The sequence below is a fragment of the Sciurus carolinensis genome, chromosome 1 (genome assembly GCF_902686445.1).
Source record: "Sciurus carolinensis chromosome 1, mSciCar1.2, whole genome shotgun sequence".
NCBI classification, from domain to species: Eukaryota; Metazoa; Chordata; class Mammalia; order Rodentia; family Sciuridae; genus Sciurus; species Sciurus carolinensis.
The window spans coordinates 136296113-136323093 of NC_062213.1; the positions used below are offsets into that span (position 1 = coordinate 136296113).

The 26981-nt window shown below is 36.7% G+C and overlaps 1 protein-coding gene across 1 annotated transcript in view; it reads right to left on the bottom strand.

The window, feature by feature from the left end:
* Nucleotides 1-17438: 17438 nt before the first annotated feature.
* The window catches only part of Clca1 (chloride channel accessory 1), a 36185-nt gene continuing 26642 nt past the window's right edge, over nt 17439-26981 (bottom strand). The window contains exons 9-14 of the mRNA XM_047566128.1: nt 25032-25138; nt 22936-23151; nt 22234-22495; nt 21207-21371; nt 18795-19034; nt 17439-17821 (exon numbers count right to left, since the gene is read on the bottom strand). Coding sequence (XP_047422084.1) covers nt 17439-17821; nt 18795-19034; nt 21207-21371; nt 22234-22495; nt 22936-23151; nt 25032-25138 — 1373 coding nt within the window. The remainder of the gene's footprint in view (nt 17822-18794; nt 19035-21206; nt 21372-22233; nt 22496-22935; nt 23152-25031; nt 25139-26981) is intronic.

A 26981-nucleotide genomic window follows, 5' to 3' on the forward strand; every position in this document is an offset into this window, starting at 1 on the left:
ATTGGTGCTTTTGACTATCATTACACATTGTACACATCACATATTATTCAAATCTTGATTTGTATCTTGGCTATTTCCTTATTACCCTTGAACTTCCTGTCTTTTCTTCATGCGTGGAGACAAAACATTTACAGGTTTCTAAATTCTAGCTTTCATTTTTAATGCTTTTGCCTTCGTGGCTCTTTCTGACTAAAATTTCTTTCTTCTCTTTCTCTGTATCCTTCAAGACTTAAATGAGGTGTCACCTCTATGATGCTTCCTCCTTTCGGTTCCTGCAATATATCACATAATATGAGATTACTTTGCTTGTTTATCTACCCTACTAAACTGTAAGCCACTGGGAGAGCAGGTAACACGTAGAACCAGCCTCCAGCACGGTGCCTGCCATATAGTACAAATTATGCTTGATGAATAAACTTGTCAACAACTATTATGTCCCTGATGCTAGACACCGCTAAATGCAGGCCAAGAGGTAAGAAACGAAAATTTAGAAAATAGATTCTGTGTATAGTTTATTTAACTCCAAAAAAGTAATGAAGTGATTTTCTGAGATGTTAATTACATTGAGTGAATATTGTATTTAGGCAGCACTCTTGATTGCATATGAGAGGAAACCAACTCAAGTAAATATATGCTTCTATAAAGGGTATTGGGCTTGTCTCACATGTCACTGCAAAGGCGATCTGCCTATTGAGCTCAGGCTCTGTGAGAACTAGGAAAATCTGGGACATGAATACAGCCAAGTTTCTGCCCATCTCTTGGCCTATTGGCCTCACCTCAGGGGCTCCCCTTTCATCAGAGTGTAGAGAAACCAGATCTGAAACAACACATCGCTTTGCTCTCAGAGTGACATTGATCTTCTTCCCTGGTTCTTGTTCAGAAAGTCCTAGAGAAAAGCACTGATAAGCCTGTTTTGAGTCAGGTGCTCACCCTGAATCAATTGTCACCAGGAGAAGACTCTTACCTGCCTGTGTCAGGTGCCTACCCTGGGTGAATCAACTGTAGCATGGAGGGAAGTGTCAGCCACAGATATGAGTGTGGGGATGATTTCAATCCTTGCTCCTCAGAGTGAGGTCTTCAGAATCATCTGAGATTCATTCAAAATGAAGAATCTTGGGCCCCTAGATATAGACTGTGTATTTTAACTGGTTCCCCAAGTGACTTGTGGGCACATTCAAGTCTGAGAAGCAGCACAGGACACATGAATCAGAAGTAGCTTCTTTATTTCATCCAAAGCTGCAGCACTGGTTTGAGGTTGTATCCGGAGGTTTTGCAAGGAAATGGTTGTAATATCATTTTAAGTGTTTTAAACAAACTACCCTGGAAAGTTTTGGAAATTTTTTTGGAGGAAATTTAACAGAGAAACAGTCACTATTTTCCTCTGGGATAGTTTGTCACATATGTAAAGAAAAAGACATTTCAACTTCCTGTGTCATTTTTATGACATATTTACCTATTCTTATCTCACACTCTTATCTGACTCCTAGAAACCCCCATTTCTATATCAATGAGTTGTTTTTTCCTCAGACCTCACTCTAGGTTTTCCCCAGAAGATCCTTATTGAACAATTGGACATTGATTGTGAAAACCAGTGGGGTCCCATGGCAGTGTCAATACAGCATCAATGTGAAAACCTCTGGGCTTGTATGAGAATGACCAATGTCAATCAGTCAGCAAACATGAGACTCTGGGTCCTCTGTACCCATTGATGTGGCAGCTGTTCCTGGGAAGAACCAAGGAAGCATTCACTTGTATATCAAGTTAGTGACAGGTTTCTTGTATTTACCAATCTTCTCTTCCAGTGTATTCCAGGTGAGGTCTAGAAAATTCTTTTCAACAGGAAAGAATTTGTTCATTAGTTGAATGGAAGAAGTATTTTCAAGAATCAATCATTCTCTTTATAGTCTCTGCATATGAGGACTTTAAAAACTCAGAATGTGTTTTTGCTACTAGTCAAAAACAAAGATTGATGACAGACTCCCAAAGAATTAAAGGACAGTTACAAAGGAACATTAACTTTTCACAGAGTTGTTTATGCCACTTATTTTTAAAATTTCTTTATTTTTATTGTTATTTTTACAGACTACATTTTGATTCATTGTACACAAATGGGGTACAACTTATTATTTCAGTTTTTGTAAATGATGTATATTCGTACCACATGTAATCATATATGTATATAGGGCAATGATGTCTGTCTCATTCCACCATCTTTCCTACCCCCCAACCCCTCCCTTACCTCATTTCCTTCTACATAATCTAAAGTTCCTCCTTTCTTCCCCCACCCCCATTAGGTATCATCATCAGCTTATCAGAGAAAATATTTGACCTTTGGTTTTATGGGATTGGCTTATTTCACTTAGCATGATATTCTCCAATTCCATCAATTTACCTGCAAATGCCATAATTTTATTCTTTATGACTGAATAATATATATATATATATATCGCACAGTTTCTTGATCCATTCATCAATTGAAGGGCATCTAGGTTGGTTCCACAATCTAGCTATTATGAATTGAGCTGCTATAAACATTGATGTGGCTGTGTCACTGCAGTATGCTGATTTTAAGTCCTTTGGGTATAGGCCAAGGAGTGGGATAACTGGGTCAAATTGTGGTTCTATTCCATGTTTTCTGAGGAAACTTCATACTGCTTTCCAGAGTGGCTGCACCAATTTGCCACTCTACCAGCAATGTAAAACTGTGCCTTTTTCCCCACATCCACACCAAAACCTATTATTGCTTGTGTTCTTGATAATAGCTATTCTAATTTAAATTAGATGAAATCTTAGGGTGGTTTTAATTTGCATTTTTCCAATTACTAGAGATGTTGAACACCTTTTCATATATGTGCTAATCACCTGTATATCATCTTCTGTAAAGTGCCTGCCCAGTTTCTTAGCCCATTTATTGTTTGGGTTCTTTGTATTTTTGGTGTAGTTTTTTAAGTTCTTTATAAATTTTGGAGATTAGTGCTCTATCTAAAGTACGTGTGGAAAAGATTTTCTCCCATTCTGTAGGCTCTCTTTTCACATTATTGATTATTTCCTTTGCTGAGAAAAAACTTTTAGTTTGAATCCATCCCATTTATTGATCTTTACTTAGATTTTTTGTGCTCTGGGAGTCTTGTTAAGAAAGTCTGGTCCTAAGTCAACATGATTAAGATTCGGGCCTATTTTGTCTTCTATTAGGTGCAGGTCTCCTAATTCCTAGGTCCTTGATCCATTTTGAATTGAGTTTTGGGCAGGGTGAGAGATAGAGGTTTAATTTCATTTTACTGCATGTGGATTTCCAGTTTTTCCAGCACCATTTGTTGAACAGGCTATCTTTTCTCCATTGTATGTTTTTGAAACCTATGTCTAGTATGAGGTGACTGTATTTATGTGGGTTTGTCACTGTGTATTCTATTCTGTACCATTGGTCTACCGCTCTATTTTGGTGCCAATACCATGTCATTTTTCTTACTATTGCTCTGTAATATAATCTAAGGTCTGGTATTGTGATACCTCCTGATTTACTCTTCCTGCTAAGGATTGCTTTGGTTATTCGAGGTCTCTTATTCTTCCAGATGAATTTCATGATTGCTTTCTCTTTTCTATGAGAAACATCATTGGAATTTTAATATTGGAATTGCATTGAATATGTATAGTATCTTTAGTAGTATGGTCATTTCGATAATATTAATTTTGCCTATCCAAGAACATGGGAAATCTTTCCATCTTCTAAGGTTTTCAATAATTTCTGTCTTTAATGTTCTGTAGTTTTCATTGTAGAAGTCTTTCACCTCTTTTGTTAGATTAATTCCCAAGTATTTTATTTATTTTTTTTTGAAGCTACTGTGAATGGAGAGGTTTTCCTAATTTCTCTTTCAGAGGATTCATCACTTATGAATAAAAATGCATTCAATTTATGCATATTGATCTTATATCCTGCTACTTTTCTGAATTCATTTATTAGTTCTAGAAGTTTACTGGTGGAGTTTTTTGGATCCTCTAAATATAGAATAATGTCATTGGCAAAAGTGATAACTTGAGTTTTTCTTTTCCTATTCTTATCCTTTTAATTTCTTTGGTCTGTCTAATTGCTCTGGCAAGTGTTTCAAGGACAATGTTGAATAGAAATAGTGAAAGAGGGCATCCCTGTCTTGTTCCAGTTTTTAGAGGGAATACTTCCAGTTTTTCTCCATTAAGAATGATGTTGGCTGGGGACTTAGCATAGATAGCCTTTACAATGTTGAGGTATGTTCCCACTATTCCTATTTTTTCTAGTGTTTTAAGCATGAAGGGGTGCTGTATTTTATCAAATCCTTTTTCTGTGTCTATTGAAGTAATCATATTATTCTTAACTTTAAGTCTATTGATGTGATGAATTATGTTTATTGATTTCTGGATGTTGAACCAAATTGCATCCCTGTGATAAACCCCACTCGATCTTGGTGCACTCTATTTTTAATATGCTTTTGTATGCAATTTGCCAGAATTTTGTTAAGGATTTTTGCATCAGGGTTATTTGTTTAAAGTTTTCTTTCCTTGATGTGTCTTTGTCTGGTTTTGGTATCAGAGTGATACTAGCTTCATAGAATGAGTTTGAAAGGGTTCCCACCTTTTCTATTTCCTGTAATACTTTGAGGAGTATTGGTATTAGTTCTTCTTTGAAGGTCTTGTAGAACTCAACTGAGAATCCATCTGGTCCTGGGCTTTTCTTGGTTGGTAGGCTTTTGATTGTGTCTTCTATTTCATTGCTTGAAATTAATCTGTTTAAATTGTGTATGTCCTCCTGATTCAGTTTGGGTGGATCACATGTCTCTAAAAATTTGACAATGTCTTTGATATTTTCTATTTTGTTAGAGTATAGCTTTTCAAAGTAGCTTCTAATTATGTTATGTATTTCAGTGGTGTCCATTGTGATTTCCTTTGTCATCATGAATTCTAGTAATTTTGATTTTTCTCTCTCTTCATTAGTGTAGCTAAGGGTTTATCAATTTTGTTTACTTTTTCAGAGAACCAACCTTTTGTTTTGTCAGTTTTTTTGAATTGTTTCTTTTGTTTCAATTTCATTGACTTTAGCTCTAATTTTAATTATTTCCTGTCCTCTACTACTTTTGGTGTGAATTTGTTCTTCTTTCTCTAGGGCTTTGAAATGTAATGTTACATCATTTAATTGTTAACTTTTTATTCTTTTAATGTATGAGATCAATACAATGAATTTTCCTCTTAATGCTGCATTCATAGTATCCCAGATATTTTGGTATGTTGTATCATTGTTCTCCTTTACCTCTAAGAATTCTTTTTTATCTCCTCCCTGATTTCTTCTCTTATCATTGCATCATTGAATAGTATATTATTTAGTCTCCAGGTATTGGAGTAGTTTCTGTTTTTTATTTTATCATTGATGTCTAATTTCATTCCATTATGATCTAATAGAAAACAAGGTAGTATCTCTTTACTAATGGCTGCATTTGGCATAGCATATGGTCTATTTTAGAAAAGCATCCATGTGCTGCCGAGAAGAAAGTGTATTCACTCAATGATGGATGAATTACTCTCTATATATCCATTACATCTAAATTATCGATTATATCATTTATTTCTATAGTTTCTTTGTTCAGTTTTTGTTTGGAGGATGTATCCAGTGGTGAGAGTGACATGTTAAAGTCACCCAGTATTATTGCATTGTGTTCTCTTTGTTCCTTGGAATTGAGAGGAATTTGTTTGACATACATGGATGCACCATTGTTTGGGGCACAAATATTTACAATCATTATGTCTTGCTGGTTTGTTTCCCTTAAGCAGCATGAAATGTCCTTCTTAATCCCTCCTGACTAACTTAGGTTTGAAGTACTCTTTATCTGATATGAGGATGGAGACCCCTGCTTTTTTACTGAGTTTGTGTGTATTTTATGTTTTTCCCCATTCTTTCACCTTTAGTTTGTGGATGTCTTTTTCTAGGAGATGAGTATTTTAGAGGCAGCATATTGTTGGGTCTTTCTTTTAATTCAATCTGCCAGTCTATGTCTTTTGATTAATAAGTTTAGGTCACTAATATTCAGAGTTATTATTGAGATATGATTTGTATTCCCAGTCATGTTGGCTTATTTTCAATTTTTAACTTGATTTGGTTTCTCCTTTGATTGGTTTTTCCTTTAGGGTAGTTCCTCTCTTTGATGACTTGCTTTGTTGTTTTTCATTTCCTCCTCAAGATATTTTGTTGAAAATGTTCTGTAGCACAGGTTATTTGTAAATTCTTTTAACTTTTGTTTATGAAGTTTATCTTTTAACTTTTATTTTATCATCAAATCTGAAGGTTAGTTTTGCTGGGTGTAAGATTATGGTTGGCATTCATGTTCTTTCAGAGCTTGAAATGTATTGTTCCAACCCTTCTAGCTTTTAGGGTCTGGGCTGAAAAATCTGCTGATCTCTGTATTGGTTTCCCCTTATATATAATCTGACACTTTCCTCTCAGAGCCTTTAAAATCCTATCTTTAGTTTGTATGTTACGCATTTTCATTATAATTTGCCTTGGTGTGGATCTGTTGTAATTTTGTGCATTTGGTGTTCTGTATACCTCTTGTATATGATTTTCCTATTCATTCTTTAGGTATGGGAAATTTTCTGATATTATTATTTTTTTCCCCACAGGTGCAACATTTATTTTGCTGGAAGTATTTTTTTTATGTTTTTTTTTTCTTTTTTTTCATTGTAAACAAATGGGATACATGTTGTTTCTCTGTTTGTACATGGAGTCAAGGCATACCATTTTTGTAATCATAAATTTACATAGGGTAATGTTGTTTGATTCATTCTGTTATTTTTTTTCCATCCCCCCCACCCCTCCCACCACTCTATTCCCTCTATACAGTCCTTCCTTCCTCCATTCTTGCCACCCTCATTAAACCTAACCCTAAACCAGACCCTAACCCTAATGCTAATCCCTCCCACCCCCCATTATATGTCCTCATTCGCTTATCAGTGAGATAATTCATCCTTTAGTTTTTTGAGATTGGCTTATCTCACTTTGCATGATATTCTCCAATTTCATCCATTTGCCTGCAAATGCCATAATTTTATCATTCTTTATGGCAGAGTAATATTCCATTGTATATATATGCCACAGTTTCTTTATCCATTCATCAACTGAAGGGCATCTAGGTTGGTTCACAATCTGGCTATGGTGAATTGAGCAGCAATGAACATTGATGCGGCTGTATCTCTGTAGTATGCTGATTTTAAGTCCTTTGGGTATAGGCCAAGGAGTGGGATAGCTGGGTCAAATGGTGGGTCCATTCCAAGTTTTCTGAGGAATCTCCATATTGCTTTCCAGAGTGGCTGCACTAATTTGCAGCCCCACCAGCAATGTATGAGTGTACCTTTTTCCCCACATCCTCGCCAACATCTATTGTTGCTTGTATTCTTGATAATCGCCATCCTACTTGGGGTGAGATGGAATTTTAGGGTAGTTTTGATTTGCATTTCTCTTATTACTAGAGATGTTGAACATTTTTTCATGTATCTGTTGATTGCTTATACATCTTCTTCTGTGAAGTGTCTGTTCATTTCCTTAGCCCATTTGTTCATTGGATTATTTGTATTCTTGGTGTAGATTTTTTTGAGTTCTTTATAGATTTTAGAAAATCGTGCTCTATCTGAAGTATGAGTGGCAAAGATATTCTCCCACTCTGTAGGCTCTCTCTTCACATTACTGATAGTTTCCTTTGCTGAGAGAAAGCTTTTTAGTTTGAATCTGTCACAGTTGTTGATTCTTGCTTTTATTTCTTGTGCTATGGGAGTCCTGTTAAGGAAGTCTGATCCTAAGCCAACAAGTTGAAGATATAGACCTACTTTTTCTTCTATAAGATGCAGGGTCTCTAGTCTGATTCCAAGGTCCTTGGTTCATTTTGAGTTGAGTTTTGTGCAGGGTGAGAATTAGGGGTTTAGTTTCATTCTGTTGCATATAGTTTTCCAGTTTTCCCAGCACCATTTGTTGAAGAGGTTATCTTTTCTCCATTGCATATTTTTGACCCCTTTGTCTAGTATGAGAAAATTGAATTTATTTGGGTCTGTGTCCATGTCCTCTATTCTGTACCATTGATCTACCTGTCTATTTTGGTACCCATTCCATACCATTTTGTTACTATTGCTTTGTAGTAGAGTTGAAGATCTGGTATTGCGATATCCCCTGCTTCGCTCTTTCTACTGAGGATTGCTTTAGCTATTCTGTTTTCTTATTCTTCCAGATGAATTTCATAATTGCTTGCTCTATTTCTATAAGGTACATCATTGGAATTTTAATTGGAATTGCTTTGAATCTGTACAGCACTTTAGGTAGTATGGCCATTTTGACAATATTAATTCTGCCTATCCAAGAACATGGGAGATCTTTCCATCTTCTAAGGTTTTCTTTAATTTCTTTCTTTGGTGTTGTGTAGTTCTCATTGTAGAGGTCTTTCACCTATTTTGTGAGGTTGATTCCCAAGTATTTTATTTTTTTCAATGCTATTGTGAATGGGGTAGTTTTCCTAACTTCTCTTACTGAAGATTCATCACTTATGTATAAAAATGCATTAGATTTATGAGCATTGACCTTGTAACCTGTACTTTACTGAATTCACTTATGAGTTCTAAAAGTTTTCTGGTGGAATTTCCAGGTTCCTCTAAATATATAATCATGTCATCAGCAAATAGGGATAGTTTGAGTTCTTCTTTACCAATTCGTATCCCTTTAATTTCTTTGGTTTGTCTAATTGCTTTGGCTAGAGTTTCAAGGACGATGTTGAATAGAAGTGGTGAAAGAGGGCATCCCTGCCTTATTCCAGTTTTTAGGGGGAATGCTTTTAGTTTTTCACCATTTAGAATGATATTGGCCATGGGCTTAGCGTAGATGGCCTTTACAATGTTAAGGAAAGTTCCCACTACCCCAATTTTTTCTAGTGTTTTGAGCATGAAGGGATGCTGTATTTTATCGAATGCTTTTTCTGCGTCTATTGAAATAATCATGTCATTCTTAACTTTAAGTCTGCTGATGTGGTGAATGACATTTATTGATTTCTGGATGTTGAACCAATCTTGCATCCCTGGGATGAAACCCACTTGATCGTGGTTCACTATCTTTTTAATATATTTTTGTATGTGATTTGCTAAAATTTTGTTGAGAATTTTTGCGTTGATGTTCATTAAGGATATTGGTCTGAAATTTTCTTTTCTCGATGTGTCTCTTTCTGGTTTAGGTATCAGGGTGATATTGGCTTCATAGAATGAGTTTGGGAGGGTTCCCTCCTCTTCTATTTCATGGAATACTTTGAGGAGTATTGGAGAGAGCTCTTCTTTAAAGGTTTTGTAGAACTCGGCTGAGAACCCATCTGGTCCTGGACTTTTCTTTGTTGGTAGGCTTTTGATGACCTCTTCTATTTCATTGCTTGAAATTGATTTATTTAAGTTGTGTATATCCTCCTCGTTCAGTTCATATGTCTCTAGAAACTTGTTGATGTCTTCAAGGTTTTCTGTTTTGTTGGAGTTTAGATTTTCAAAATAGCTTCTAATTGTGTTTTGTATTTCACACGTGTCTGTTGTGATATTTCCTTGTTCATTCTGAATTTTAGTAATTTGATTTTTCTCCCTCTTTCTCTTTGTTAGTGTGGCTAAGGGTTTATCAATTTTGTTTAATTTTTCAAAGAACCAACTATTTATTTTGTTAATTTTTCCAATTGTTTCTTTTGTTTCAATTTCGTTGATTTCGGCTCTAATTTTAATTATATCCTGTCTTCTACTACTTTTGGTGTTGGTCTGTTCTTCTTTTTCTAGGGCTTTGAGCTGTAGTGTTAAGTCATTTATTTGTTGATTTTTTTCTTCTTTTGTTGAATGCGCCCCATGAAATAAATCTTCCTCTAAGTACTGCTTTCATAGTGTCCCAGAGATTTTGATATGATGTGTCTTTGTTCTTGTTTACTTCTAAGAATTTTTTTATTTCCCTCCTGATGTCTTCTGTTATCCATTCATCATATAATAGTGTATTATTTAATCTCCAGGTATTGGAGAAGTTTCTGTTTTTTATTCTGTCATTTATTTCTAATTTCAATCCATTATGATCTGATAGAATACAAGGTAGTATCTCTATCTTCTTGTATTTGCTAACAGTAGCTTTGTGGCATAAAATATGGTCTATTTTAGAGAAGGATCCATGTGCTGCTGAGAAGAAGGTGTATTCGCTCTTTGTTGGATGGTATATTCTACATATGTTGGTTAAGTCTAAATTGTTGATTGTGTTATTGAGATCTATGGTTTCTTTATTCAATTTTTGTTTGGAGGATCTGTCCAGTGGTGAGAGAGGTGTGTTAAAATCGCCTAGTATTATTGTGTTGTGATCTATTTGATTTCTGTAATTGAGAAGGATTTGTGTACGTGGATGAGCCAATGTTCGGGGCATAGATATTTATGATTGTTATGTCTTGTTGATTTATGCTTCCCTTAAGCAGCATGTAAGTCCTTCTTTATCCCTTCTGACTAACTTTGGCTTGAAGTCCACATTATCTGAAATGAGGATGGATACTCCAGCTTTTTTGCAGAGTCCATGTGCATGGTATGTTTTTCCCCATCCTTTCACCTTTAGTCTATGGGTTTCTCTTTCTATGAGGTGAGTCTCTTGCAGGCAGCATATTGTTGGATTTTTCTTTTTAATCCAATCTGCCAGTCTATGTCTTTTGATTGATGATTTCAGGCCCTTAACATTCAGGGTTAATATTGTGATATGATTTGTATTCCCGGTCATTTGACTCATTTTTGTTTTCTGACATGATTTGGTTTCTCCTTTATTTGGCTATTCCTTTAGGCTAGTTCCTCCTGTTGCTGATTTGCATTGTTGTTTTTCATCTCTTCCTCATGGAATATTTTGCTGAGGATATCCTGTAATGCTGGCTTTCTTTTTGTAAATTATTTTAAATTTTGTTTATCATGGAAGGATTTTATTTCATTGTCAAATCTGAAAGTAAGTTTTGCTGGGCATAAGATTCTTGGTTGGCATCCATTTTCTTTCAGGGCTTGGTAAGTGTTGTTCCAGGCCCTTCTAGCTTTTAGGGTCTGGATCGAAAAATCTGCTGATATTCTTATTGGTTTCCCTCTGAATGTAATTTGATTCTTTTCTCTCACGGCCTTTAAAATTCTGTCTTTATTTTGTATGTTAGGTATCTTCATAATAATGTGCCTTGGTGTGGGTCTGTTGTAATTTTGTATGTTTGGAGTCCTATATGCCTCTTGTACTTGGTTTTCCATTTCATTCTTCAGATTTGGGAAATTTTCTGATATTATTTCATTGAATAGATTGTTCTTTCCTTTGGTTTGTTTCTCTAAGCCTTCCTCAATCCCAATAATTCTTCAATTTGACCTTTTCATAATATCCCATAATTCTTGGAGATTCTGTTCATGATTTCTTACCATCTTCTCCGTTTGGTCAACTTTGTTTTCAAAATTAAATATTTTTTCTTCAATGTCTGAGGTTCTGTCTTCCAGGTGTTCTATCCTATTGGTTATGCTTTCTATGGAGTTTTTAACTTGGTTTATTGTTTCCTTCATTTCTAGGATTTCTGTTTGGTTTTTTTTCAGTATCTCTAACTCTTTGTTGAAATGATCTCTTGCTTCCCGTATTTGCTCTTTTAACTGTTGATTGGTGCGATCATTTAATGCCTGCATTTGCTCTTTCATCTCCTCCTTCAATGCCTGCATTTGCTCTTTCATCTCCTCGTTTGCTTCCCTGATTGTTTTAATTATGTACATTCTGAACTCTTTCTGACATTTCTTCTGTTGTGCTGTCATTGGGTTTTATTGATATAGTATCTAGGTTTGCTTGGGACATTTTCTTCCCTTATTTTCTCATATTGGTCAGATGTCAGTGGGACTCTGAGATATTGCAGATTTCCTCTATTGGCTTATAGTGTCCCTGTAGATTTCCAGTATATCACCTCCCAGCCTTCAGTAGCCTGAAGTCTTGGAGGAACTTGATAATGCAGTGCTTCCAAAGAAAGCTCGCCCTAGCCCGTTACTGGTTCCAGGGCTTGGAGCTGGCTCTGTGCGGAAAGGCTTTCACTGGACAGTCTACTCCGAGAACCTGGCCGTGAAAGGAACCTGCCACCAGAGGGAGCAGGGCTGCTTGGGGAAGTCCCTGGCTGCCCTGTCCCGGTCCCTGTAGCTGACTGCGGGCCAGAGCTCGCCGCTGTCTCCAGTACTTGGAACTGATTCTGTGCAGAAAGTTTCTCTCTGGGGGGCCTGCTCCAAGAAGCTGGCCGTGTGGAAGGAGCCGGCTGCTGGAGGGAGCAGGGCTAGCTGGGGATGACTGTAGCTGCCCTGCCCTGCTCTGAGAAGCTACCCCTGTCTGGGCCTGCCGCCTGGGCCAACCTTCACCCAGTGGGGGAGACTCACCCTGTGGCTCTATTTTAGCCTGAGTCTCTCAATGCCTCCCCTTCTTGAATCCTGGGTTCTGTAGTGACAGGAGATGCAGTCACCCTTAGTCTGCCATTTTGGATCACCCCATGGAAAGCTCTGATATTATTTTATTGAACAGTTTGTTCAATCCTTTGGTTTGTATCTCTGTGCCTTCCTCAATCCCAATAATTCTTAAATTTGGTCTTTTCATGATATCCCATAATCTTGGCGATTCCATTCATGATTTCTTACCACCTCCTCAGTTTGGTCAACTTTATTTTCAAGATTAAATATTTTGTCTTCTTTGTCTGAGATTCTGTTTTCTAAGCAATCTATTCTGTTGGTGATGTTTTCTATTGAGCTTTTAATTTGGTTTATTGTTTCCTTCATTTCAAGGATTTCTGTTTATTTATTTTCTGAATCTCTATCTCTTTATTGAAAGGCTCTTTTGCTTCCTGCATTTGCTCTTTTAACTTTTTATTGGAGTTAGCATACATTGCCTGCATTTGCTCTCTTATCTCATCCTTCACTTCACAAATCATTTTAATTATGTACATTCTAAACTCCTTTTCTGACACTTCTACTGCCATTGGATTCTATCAAAATAGCATCTTGATTTGTTTGGGATACTTTCTTTCCCTGTTTTTTAATGTTGTTCCTCTATCTTCCCCTTTAGCAGTGAGTATCGGAGGTATTGCAGTTTCCCCTCTGTAGGCTTATTGTGACCCTGCAGATATCCAATACCTCTCCTTGAATGGGGAGATCAACATTAGCAGCACCCAATACAAACAATATGCAGCCCTAAACTAGATAATCCTTATGAAGATGTTAACAGTAATGTAATGAACAGGATGAGTTTGATTATTACCTAAGGTATAGCCAATAGTCTTGCAATGAGATCTACAATTTCTAACAGTGGACAAAGAGGATGGGGAGGGATGTAACAGTTAATGGGATAAGTAGTGAGTATATAGTGGTACTAGGTCATGGGAAGAATGAGAGCAGGATCAAAAGAAGTTGGTGTTAGTTTGAGAAAAGAGACTCCAAGGACACAGGTAAATAAGAGGAAAATAAAAGTGAGAAAAAAATGAAGAAATAAAAAATTAAAAATTAAAAAAATGTCTACATTATAACAGTCATTTAATATTCAAACCTCCCAGTCTTTAGAATCCTGATGCAAGAGAGGTACCTGACAAAGAGTTCCCAGTCTCCAGCAGGCATCTCAGGAGTTGCCCCACCCAAAGATGGCAGTCTCCCCTTTGGGGACAATACAAGATGCTGTACCAGCTTCCAAACACGTTGGTAACTGGGGAACCACAGTGTGGGTTATGAGTCTGCGTGGGACATGGGTGGTCTGGGGTAGGCTGGGGTCCACAAGCAGTGGGCGGTCTTGGGCAGGTCATTGTCCAGAAGCCTAAGCCAATTATTATTAATGAATTAAATAATGAGTTTTTCCTTGTAGTGCTGCTTTTTGGTTAATGTAATCCTTTTAGATGAATTTTTTAAGAAAGAAAAAGAGTAAGAAATTAAAGTATATGAAATCGCTTTCAGGTTTCAGATTAAATTCTCTTTGGATTTTTAAACCATCAAGCCCATAGTGACAAGGATTTAGCAAGATGCCAGGTCTCCTAATTTGAGAATCATTTTTTTAATATAACTTTATTTAACATCTTTTTATGAAGGAAGAGAGAGTTAATTAGGATAGTTTTAAATAGAGAAGAATTTACAGAGGATTCATCTATATGCAAAGAAAAATGGAGAATTGAGAGTTTTTCTGGATAATGGAACAGACTTCTACACTGTGCAAATGAGAGATTATGTATCTGTCTTCCCCAGTTTTTCTGCCCTATCTAAGGTTCATACAACTGCCAAACACTTTGTGCCACTTTAGAAAGATATTTCTGATCCCCTGGAAAGGAAGTCGGTCCTGCTGGGTGAGTCCCAACTGATTCCCCTCTTCTTGTTTGTGTGCCATTGAATCTATGACTTACAGGACACTTCATAGAAAGTAAGAAATGAAAAAAAGAGAACCATATTGCAACAGACGATTGAAGAGATAGTATTGAGCTTGGCTGAATTATTATATTTGACAATAATATTTTCTCCAGTAATTTAAAGGAGCATGGCTAACTGTTGAGCCTTTATGCTGAAACTTTTCCCTTTCATTTTCTGAATACATGCTGGACTGTTACCAAGTAACAACTATCCATTTGAATTGGCAAGAAATTAGAATAGCCAAGTGCTCTCTTATTTGCTCCAAAAATTTATTGGACAGCAGCTAAATTGTTTCTCCTTTTGAAGTAAATCCCTGAAAGAACTCAGAATCACCCAGACTGCAGAGTATCCAGGAACCAATAGCAAGTGAGTTTTTTTTTTTTTTTTTTTCTGCAATTTTTTCAATCTAGACCAAATTCTGAAACTATCTAGGGGCTGATTTCCTAAAGTCTGGGATTGTCCTCAGTGAAAACACCCTGGTTGTCAAGCATCTTCACAGAGAACAGTTATCAACCTAACTGCTACTCCTTGTTACCATTTATATGAATGTGTAGTAGCCTCATTGTCTGACATTAATAAGTAATAAATAATGTTGCCAAATTTTCCAGATAAGTGGAGTCTAACTCTTTTACCCTGAAAATTTTAACTGTCTTTATGACTATCTTTCTAAAAGAAGATATTAGGACTAGAATATGAATTTTCTGTTTTTCAACATGTTATGGCCTTTGAACTATGCAGGTTGTTTCTTTGTTTTATGTAAAAACATTTGTTCTGATAATAAATAATACATGTTTGTAAAAAAATTGAAAAGCATTGTAAAGTTTAAAGAAAGAAATTTTAATTACCTATTAGATTTAATTACCTATTACACACACATACACACACACACACACACACACACACACACACTTTTCCTTAAACCATTAAAACCAAACTATATGGACTGGAGATACAGCTCAGTTGGTAGAGTGTTTGCCTTGTAAGCACAAGGCCCTGGGTTTGATCCCCAGCACCACAAAAAAACAAACAAACAAACAAAAAAAACTATATAGTCAAACATTTAAAAACTGGACATTATATTATAATTAATCCACCAAAGACTGTTTCAGAATGAGAATGAAGATGATGAAAGAAGTGGTGAGATCAATATTGACTCAGTGCTTCCTCTGTGCCAAGCACAGAGAAATAAGTTAACTCCTGATGTTATATAACCAGTGAGTGGATATTTATTTTAAAGCATTTATGTCAGTAAAATATTTAATATATCCCATTTAAATGATTGAATAGAATTTTATCATGCAAACACATCAAAATTTACTATTATTGTTAAATATTAAGATTATTTTCAATTTGGCATCTTCCAAATAATGTTATCAACATATTCATTAGCAATTTTAGTTATTTATTTGTGATATGTGTCTAACATAAAGTGATATGTGAAGGGGTAAATGTTTTTATGATTGTTAACATTATAAATTGCTTTATAGAAAGACAGTGCTCATTTATAATCCATGTGATAGCATATGAGAGCATGTCCCTCAGCACACTAACTAGTATTTATATTAAAGATACCTTTGTTTGTTTGAAAAGTAAAAGTAATTTAATTGGGTAGCATGATTTTGTTGTTGTTATCAAACATTGAGATTGTTCATAGCATACAGAAATTATGACTAGAAGATATTCTCAGATAAAGAAAGCAAATGAACCCATCAGTCCTAGTCCTTAGGATCTTCTGTTTATTATTCTTGGTTACCTTTGTGGTTGCTTGTTGTTGAGGGCCACTGATTCACAACTAGATATTCATATATGATGCATGAGTTTTCACATAGTTTTGATTCACTCTAGAAGCAAAACAGAGCAACAAAACAAACAAACTGGAAAATTATGCTATGCTAAATTAACAAATTGCATCGACACACTACCCAAACAAAGCAAAACAAACAAGTAAGCTAGGCAATCAACCATGAATGTCTGTTGGCAGATTGGATTGACACACAATGCTGAAGTTAATAGCTGTGTTGAAACAGTCCCTTCTGTGAGTCAGTGGGGTTTTCCCTTTATTTCCTGGTTCATGGCTGTGTCTTAAATACAGATAAGGAAAGTACAAGGGACATCCAAAGAAATATAAAATGTTTCCTCATATGGAACTTCATTAAATGTTTCTTGAATATGGAAACATTAAATGTAAGATTTTTTTTCCTACATATTAAAGATTCCTGCATGTGGAACTTAGGCTACATGATAAGAAATTAAATCTATAGTGAGGGTATTTAAAAATTATTTTTTGAAAAGTAAAATGCAAGAAAAACTTGTTAATATGTGATTTTAATTAGCTATGTCAGAAACATTAAAATGTTACTTAAGTTCTTCTACTATTTTTCCAGAAATAGCTATTGATTATCTTGTCTGCATCAGTGACTTTTGTTTCATCTGCCTGCAAATGGTCCTCACTACTCATACCTGGCCTCAATGTCTTTCCCACCTCATGTCCCACCCCTGTGGCTTTAGGCACCATTGATTTGTAATTTCCCGCACACAACATACATTTCTGTGCCTGTGGAATCATCATCATGCTGTTATTTCCTTCCACAATGCAATCCCTTTCTTAAGTGCATCATCCTTGCTCAAATGTAGTAAACAGAAAACACATTCCTGGTGAAGCTAGTCCAAGGCTCCTAAATAACAAGTCATGACTTTTATATTTAGATCATTTGGCTTGGGTATTTTTGGCACCCTTCAAAAGAAACACTTTAAGATTTGCAACTCAATTAGATTAATTGCAATTGCATTCCCTGAAAATGAATTAAAATATACTTTCATTTATTGAGACAAGCATCACTTCTTATATTCAAAACAGTAGTTTTTAAAAGACTAGTCAATGATTAAACTTTTGAATATAAATGGATAGTTTTTGTACATATGTACCCAGTGTACAGCATTTTATTACATTTGGCCCCATAGGAAGTCTAAAATACATTTTAGAATATTTTCTGATCGAAAGAATGGATGATTTATTTTATTTATCTCATGAAAATTCAATGCACAGCTAAGGTCATTTGCAAGTCCCCTATCCACTTCCACATAATTTTAAAAATGTGAATGCCACAAATGGTGCCATTGGTAGTAGTATTAGGATAAGGAGTAGAAGTGTCTTCAGGTGGCTGTTGAGGAGGAATAAACAAAGATACTCGTGCAATGTTGGATATTTCTGATTTCAGATTAGCCTTATCAACAGCCTGAATAGCAATGAAGAGATCCGTTCCATTTTCAAAAGTGATATTTTCCGGTTCGAACACAAAGACTTCCTCTGAGTTGGCCTCCTTAGGGATGAGATCAGTAGTGTTCACTTGAACTGAAACACTAAAATTATCTCTGAGGTCAAGAATACTTGTACTTATTCGAATGATATACTCGTGAGCTAAAAAGAAAAAAGGAAAGAGAATATGACTTGTAATTCTTAAATCTAGAAATTATATCACCATGAATAAATGAATCAATGGGTTGATACTCCTTTTACATTCTTGTTTGTGTATCTTGACAAAGTGATAAATATAAAATTGTATTGGTCATGACTTAAAATCTTGGTCAGCATTTCTGGGTGTAGGGTTTGGCTGAGAGAAGAGGTTGTTTAATTATTGCTTATTGTTTTAGCATTTATAGTGGGGTTTTTGATACCAGTGATTCTCAAATGTTAATGTGCATACAAATCACTCAGGGATCTTAAAATGCAGATTCTGGTTCACTAGGTCTGGGGCAGAGCCTGAGGCTCTACGTTTGTAACAGGTGTCCATTTGGTACCCATGTCGCAGTCCACAGCTCACACTCTGAGAGGCAAAGTTGGGTAGAACTTGGGATTTCTTCCAAAGGACAGTTCTACTCCATAGATATTTATGCTCTCATACCAATCCTTCTCCAGGAATCACTACTGAAAACGGGATTTCCTAAGAGATGGTGTGGCAACTTTTCAGGACAAAAAAAAAAGTTTTCCTTTCTTGAGTGAAAACTTTTATATTTAGATAATTTGTCATGGGCATTTTTTGGCAAACTTCAAAAGACAATAAAACTTGGCAAGTCTGCTAGAATAACTGCAATTGCATGTCCTTTTTAGCTGGCAAACTTCCTGAAAATGAATTAAAACACACTCCCATTTATTCATAAAAGCACCACTTCTTTCTAGATTCAAAATCATTATTAAAAGACTGAGTAATGACTAAACTCAGCTTTTCAAAAATTTGAACTTCTTATTGAAAAATCTTTACCTTTTAGTTCAGAGGACATTCGAAATTCTCTGATCTTCTGCCCTGCCTTCTGCATTCCAATACAATTGCCTGCATCACCTCTTTCCACACCTAAGTTTGTCTGGTACAGGATCCACCTCATGTTCAGCTTACCTTGTCCCTGATCATAATCATCCCCAGGAGCCGTCCATGTCAGGTTAATGAGATTGCCCTCTTGAATTTCTGCCTTCAGGTCAATGATTTGACAAGGTGGGAAGAGGTCAGGGATGGGAGCACTTGGGACATTAGAGGCCACAAATGAACCTCCAGAAGATGTTCTGCTGAAACACACTTGCTTATCTTGAAGAGTATTGCTACTAATTTCAGGTTGTGGTGTATTCCATTTTATTTCACCTGTATTTAAAAAATTACTTATATTATGGAAAGCAGCATCACTAAATGGCTGTTATCTCCCTCTTTTTTCTTACAGGATCATCTTCTTCCTACTCTTCCTTTACCCTTCTTTCCTCTCATACACAAAATTCACTTTAAGTGTGTGGTAAGGATACCCCATTTAGGTTGCATAAGAGGGAACAAAGCAAAGAGAAAATCACATTTCTTTACCTCACAGATACTGGATATGTAGTACAGTAATCTTTTAGAATTTATTTTAATAACATTAGTCCTGAAACTGTCTCGATTTTCCATTTTTTGTCTATCCTGATCTTATCCTTGTCTAAGGTCAGTTTAAATAACTCTATTTTAAACCTCAGGGCATCTCTTTAACATAGGCATACTGTAAACTTCATGATCTTTCCCATTTATATGGTAATGGGTCATTCAGGCCTTCAAGAATTGCCTAGATTGTTTATTCTAGGCATTTCCTTTTACTTTCTCCATATTTGTATTTTATCTTTCTTATTTGATACAGTATTTCATGAAATGTTTTATATTAGGAATTCCAAATTTTATGATTTGAAAGGCTCCTAATTTTCTCAATGAATGCATGGAAACCTTGTTCTTTCACATCTTTTTGTTGTATAAAAGTAATCCTGGAATTCAAAAAATACCTATCTGCTCAGTCAATGGGGTTCTCAAGCTCTCTTTTCAATACAAATATTCCTATATCTTAACATGCCATTACTCAGAATTTACTTTCTCACAAACTGCACTTCTTTAGTCCTCAAAAATTTTACCTGTAAAGACAGATTTATCTTCATAGCCATTAGCTGAGTCTTCAGCAAAGATGAAGTAAATGCTTTGGCAGATTCAGGTAAGTATTTGATTCACCAATAGAGACTTGCTCTTGGTATTAAGACTTATTAAGAGATAGAGGGAAGAAGATTGCTTCCCAGGGCCACACCAGCACTATCACTGTTAGTTATTTGGGCCATAACCTCTCTAGCCTCTGTTTCCCCATCTGTGAAAGGGACACTCGGGAGAATGAAATATACTGATGTGAAACACTGTGATAAGGCTAGAAATAGCCACTGAATGCGTACCATCCTGTCTTTCCCTAACTCAAAGAAAAGGGAAAACAAGAATAAAGTAGGCAGAAATCTATGAAAGAACCTTGGAAGCAATGGAGTCTTTTAAAGCATATTTCCCTACAAACACTTTGCTGAAAGAACATCACATATTCCAGGACCCACTTCACTGTGCACACACCCATTAAAAGAAGATGAGGGGAAGATTCTTGGAGAAGCAGTTCTCCTTCCTCCATATACGTGTCAGGAAAAGGACTGCCCAGAACTCAGTGGTGATGGATGGAAAGCAAGTACTGGAAATCATTCAACTCAGTCTTGGCCCCCCATCTCCACACTTTTTGGGGCAAGTATGTGTGACCCAGAGTAGTGTGTGGCTGTCTATTTCATGGACATGATTTTCCCAGTGTGCTGCCTGGTGTCAGGTTTACCTACTCTTCTCCATGATTCTGATATGAGCAGGAAGAGAGAGGAGGAGAGGGAGACAGTGGACTAATGGTCATGATACTGATGTAGATAACAAGACCTAAACTATTATTCTTTATTTTGTGGAAATGCTAATGTCAGTTGAAAGAGTTTTAATACAAAATGTTTTTAAAATTTTATCTTAAAAATTAATAAAACACTTAACAAACACTTACTAGTTGCCAGCATTGGCACATTAGGTTTATTTCCTTATTTATTCCCCATTACCATTCTCTGAGGCAGTTACATTATTATCTGTTTTACAACAGAGGAAAGTGAAGCACAGAGAAAATTTATACTTTATTTGGTAGAGGGATGAAATTTGAACTAAAGCAGTCAAAAGTTGTTATATCTAGTGGGTTTTCAACCTGGGGCTATTTTGTCCCCTTGGAGGACAATGTTGATTGTCCTGATTGTTACTGACATCTAGTGGATGGTGCTCAATACCATACAATGCACAAGACAATGCCCACCAAGGGATTATCTGGCCCGAGATGTCAATCATGCCAAGGCTGAGAAACCCTGAATTAGTCTGGCATTATTCTACCTCACAGGCTTAATGGTTTCCTCTTGACCCCAAGCATTTACCCAAGCCTTTTACCCAAGTCTTTTACCCAAGCTACTGCAGATTACCTACCATTCTCAATCCAGCCAGGTATATACATGGCTCCATTCTGCTGGGGGATTGCTCTGGCGGCATTAATTCCTCCCAGGGCCCATATTTTTACACTATATCTTCCATTTGCATCATAAGCTGTAAAGTACCTTGAGTAGACACCGTCATTCTTACTGGCATCAGCACCTTGACAGGGAAACAGAGAAATTAATGAACATCCTAAAGGGTAACTGAGCATTTGTATATTTTCAGTTCACATGTGGGTTAAAAGTTTTCAAAGCAGAGGGAAATTCAGCAAGAGATCTTAAGATTTGTACGCGAATGATGAGACCTACTTCTTTTACCACTGTGTGTTGCATGTACACACAAGAGTACGTGTGTTTACGTGTGTCTATATGGTTTTATATGTGTATACCTTCTGTCCCTGAATTTTTTTCTCTTTTTGAAATCATAGGTCATATCCTGTGTCTCTGTTATACCCAACATAGCATAAGGTAGTTATTCAGTATGCGTCAAACCAAATTGAATTGCTGCTGAACCAAACTGAGTTACTAGACATAATGTGTGAGTAAAAAGTGCCAAATAATTACTTAATAAAATTCATGATTTCTCCCCAGGGTAGATTTAGGTGGGAAATTCATTTGCAGAATTCATTCTAATAAGAATAGTTTCATCACAGTAAGCAGACATGTTCCTTCTGAAAAGAAATATAGAATATTCTCTCTCTCTCTCTCTCTCTCTCTCTCTCTCTCTCTCTCTCTCTCTCTCTCTCTCTCTCTCATAGATTTCATAAATACAGTGTCAGGGCAATTTCACTTTGGGGTCAAGCTAACACACAGCCTGCATAGATGCAGGAATCACAGAGAATGACACTGAAATCCATCTCTGCTGCTCTCTAAATGTGATAATCTCTGTGTCTTCACCTATAATGTAGGGATGATACTAATATCTATAATGTGTGTGGTGAAGATAAGAATGAATATATATCTATATATATCTTGTTTCTTGGAAATAGAAAAACATATTTTCTAATTTCTTGGGTGGTTACCTGCTCCATTGTCCAATAATTCCAAGGTAACTGTTTTCCCATTTGCTGATTCAATCAGGGCTGTGACACTGGCCCTAAGAATTGGTGAGGCTCCTTGGCGAATATTTGCATAAACTCTCATGGGATTGGGGAATTTGCCTGTGTCCTGGTTCATTCTGGAGGTCACTGCAATTGGAGGCAGGGTAGCACTTGATGCGCGGGAGGTGACAGTCAGAGTCAGAGTTTGTGAGCTTGCTTGCAGACTGTATTTCCAAGTGCCAACCTGACAAAAACAGATGCAGACATTTCCAGTGAGCAACGTGGGTGACAAAGACATGGCTTGAGTGTCACCTATAGGAAAAACCTTTCTAATACAAGCATGTCTGAGAAGATGTGGGCATCTGAGATACTGTCAGCCAAGACAACCTGCAGTGTGTCTGAGCTCATTACATGTTTCCTATTATCAAGAAAATCCCATTTGGGGAAAATGAGACCTGAAAGCTGTGTCCTTATTTATCATTGCCTTGGTTTTTCAAGGAATGGGTTTCTGAGGTAGAGGAAAGTTGTCATGATCTCAGAGCTCCAACAATAATTTTTCATCTTGACTGCTGTGTAATTTGAATGTTCTCCATTCAGCATCTGGGCAAAATGTCACCAATTTCCTTTCTCTTAACCTACTGGCAGGCTAAGTGATTTTCACTGGATAGAGAATTTTCACTGTACCTTGGCAGTGCCTGGGACTTGAAGGTAGGCCATCTTGGTAAGTGCATCCACTAAAAAGCCATTTTGTATCTTTCCACTAGGATCCCAGAGAAGGATTTGGGGAGGCTGTCTTGTCCAGGTGACAAGAAATAAAGTGTCGTTTCCCACTGTGCTGTCCACAATCACCGTGCCATTCATCCACTGATTATTCTGAAGGGTTAATCCCTTACTCTCCAGCTGTTAAAAGAAACAACTTTTACTTTCTGGAGAATACAGATCTCATCTCAGGGACTTTCTCACTCTGTCCGCACTCCCAAGTGCCCATTAAAAAGTCTTTGGTGATGCCTGAGTCCTCGCTTTGCTGTTTAGGATTATAATGATCCAGTTCTAAATTATCTTTCTAGCCTTAGCTTCCATAATTTTCTTTTCCCCCACCCAGACAAGACTATTTCCCTCCCCAAAGGATCCTTACAAATCTCTGAGTCTGTGACTTTATCATATTCTTTGCTTTCCCTTGAAGTTTTTGCACTCCTCTCCACTTGTCTGATCCTTATCCATCCTTCAAAATTCAGTTCAAATGTCACTTTCTCCATGAAGCTCTCTCCGATGTCCATCTCACTTACTGGATGTGAATCATCTTTCTTTCCTGTGCACTCCCACAGGATTATTTCTATCAGTCATTTGATGTTCATCACATTGTACTCTACCTCATAGTTACTAGTGCATTTAACTCCTCTCTTCTACTAGACTCTAAACCCTTAAGAGGACTGTAACATATTTCTTATTCACGTATAGATCATTTGAATTACACATAACTAATTGCTCGGCTAAGCATCACTGCAGTCCCTGTAAAGACAAGGTGGATTTGAAATAGAACAGAGGGCCACAGAGTCAGGGGTTTAAGTGAGGAAAGATTAACAAGGCTTCTGTACAAAATGTGATTGGGGGATTGTCTCTTAGGTATTAATCTCCCTGTGGGGACACCTTTTAGAAGACAGAATAGCTGGTCATGGGGTCAGGTTTTCTAGTTTCTCAGGTAGACTCTGAATGATCCTGGATGTAAAGGGCTCTTAGATGTGTTCTTATGGCAGGTTGATAAATGAGTCCTGTTCATTTCTCTTTCTCCGTTAGGTTTCTTAAATAAAAAAATAATTCATGGAAACTGCGTGCTTATCCTTTCATTGGTTTAATTACTTTTCTAAGATGCATTGCTTTCTTTTACAAACCAAGCCCTTGCATTTAATTTTCTGAACTCTGGCCTAGGTTAACCTGGATAGGTATAATTACTGTCTTCCTAGATGCAATAAATGCTACATTGGTAGACCTGAAAGCCTGTTGTTTTGAAAGCTGTTGATTTAGGCTTTGATATTATAGTATTTCCTTATCTTTACCCAAACTTTATAAAAGTTATAATTCACACCAGGGTGTGTGCTGATTGTTTACTTTTTCTAGTTTAATGATTCATGTAATTTCTACAACTTCTAGAAAAGAACACTTTAAAATACTTTGTCCTTTTAAAAAATAGTCCCAAGACTTTTGAAAGATAATTTGGTTTTCTTGACATTTTAGAAGCAGCTGGGCCCATGGAGGTTTTCTCTTTAGGTAACTATACCTAAAGAGGCATAGTTCTTTGCCCATGGTCAGAGTTAATGGCAGACCCAGGTTAAGGTTCAGGTGTCTGTATGGACAGCATAGGATTTCCACAGTGCAAAGTGCTTTCTCTCTATTATATGAAAATTCTGGCAAATATGAGGGATTTGAGGTAGTGGAAAAATAGAGCAAGTAATCCCCTGGACGCTTGTCCCAGAAAATTCATAATTGAGATGATCTACTCTGAAGAAAATTCTCAGCCAATTTTATTGCTGTATTTGTTAGCAGATGTTTAAAAAAATAATTCCTGGACCCTTTACATTTTATGTTGCTGGTTTCTATGAGGGAGTCACTTAGTTTTGTTTCCAAACAAGTAGACACTAATTGCCTATTTAGGAATAATGTCTAATACCAGGCTAAACCTTATATTTTAATTTTAATTCACTAACTGAAAATTATAGAACTTAAAAATTTTAACCATTGAAGTTTTGTATAAAAATGAAAAACGAAAGAGAAAGAAGTCCAACCTGGATGGAGCGCTGAGAGAGAGCTCCATTTCCTGATGAAAGGGCCCCGAAAGCATCCATGAGGCCGTTGTTCTGAACTTGATCTGAAGCAAACATCTGTAAGCCTCCTAAAATGCAATTACATTATCAGAAGTTATTTCCCAGAAAGCAAGTTTTTATAATATTTTAGCTGTGGTTCAAATAGTAGAATACCTCAAATAAATATTCCATTGTATTATTAAGTAAAAATAAATCAACATCAAATATATGCCCAGATTAACTCAGAAGCTGATACTAACTTTTTAACCTTAGTAACTAATAGCTTCAGCAACATCTCTGTCATGTGGCTACCTCAACTATCTGCAATTCAGCCACGAAATCTGGGTGTGGTGACTCATGCCTGTGATCCCAGCAGCCTGGAAGGTCGAGGCAGGAGGATCTCAAGTTCAAAGCTAGCCTCAGAAAAAATGAGGTGCTAAGCAACTCAATGAGACCTTGTCTCTAAATAAAATACAAAATAGGGCTGGGGATGTGGCTCAGTGGTCGAGTGCCCCTGAGTTCAATCCCTGGTACCAAAACCAAACCAAACCAAAACAAAACAAAACAAAACCCTATGAAGCTTGGGGAGGCCAATATTAATATCATAAAATCTGCATTTTAAAGGTCACATACTTTCACATGAGAGCATTAATTAAGCCTTACATCAAGTTGACTGACTAGATTTTATTTGAGAAATAATTCTAACAAACTTGACGTTAGAGTTTTTATCAAAATCAGGAAAGAAGCATGTGTGGCAACAGCAATAAATAACAGGGTACAAAGGGACAGTTTCAGAAAAGTAAGATATATAGAAAAATATGATTAAACTCTAGACCTATCAGTCTTGGGCTATTGAGGAAGAGTATAACTAAGATAAGTTGTGAAATTACTTTTAAACTATTTAAATGACACCCAAAGTTAAGGAAAATATATTGGAAATGCTTTTGACGTCCCACACATATTTCCTGATCTAGGCAAATGCATCTCTCTCTATTGTTCTAGGTGTTCACTAGTAACAGCTGTGGTTGCCTCCTTTCCCAGAGAACCACTTTACCAAAAAAGGTTGTCCTCATTAGAAAAGAAAATCTCTCCCCGCAGTCCTGCCTGATAGTTCACAGTCAGTAGCTGATGGGCACAGCAACACAAAAGGCAGCCCTCTTGCTTCCAGGTGGGACCAAGTCTGTGATGCGGTTCCTGATCCAGAGCCCTGTGAGAGGTCAGCCTTCAGCTAGGTTCTAAGTCTGCATCCGTACTAAGCAATTTGCCCCTCTGTCTTGTTTCCTCACTTTGTTTCTCCTGAGAGCTGTCCCTTTACAAATCACATCCACCCAGATCCCTGTCCCAGGCTCTGCTTCTAGGAAACCCAGCCCAGAACAGCTAGTATGAGGCTCAAATGGTCCATCATTTTAGTTGCCCCAGAAGGAAGGTTAGTGTAATAATTTATATCCCTAATACTATCACTAAGTAAAATAAAAAGAAAAAAATTGTGCCCACCTACTCAGCTAATGAGAGTAAGATATACAATATGTTAATGTTTCATGGAGAAATTGCATTGTCTGCTACATTTTCAGAGTGACCTTCTTTACTGTTCACCAAACTCTTTGCCTTTCCCCTGCTGTTTTCCTTTCTTCTCAGGCCCTACTTTTTCAGGTTAAGTTAAATTCTAATTTGTGTGCCTTGTCATACTTTCTTTTGCTAATATAGCACTTGTATCATGGTAGTATGTAGTTGGTGGCTTGTCACCTGTCTCCCCTGGATCTCTTGGCCAGCTGCCAACTTGAAGTGAGTGATTCCTGGTTACATTGGTAGATTTCTATTAACTTTTGTAAGATGCCTGGGAAGAGACTCCTGAGTCCTTACTTGGGTGCTGTGCTGGTCCCATCTTCTCCAGACTTCTCTAATCCTAGAACCAAGGCTCTAAAATACAGGGGT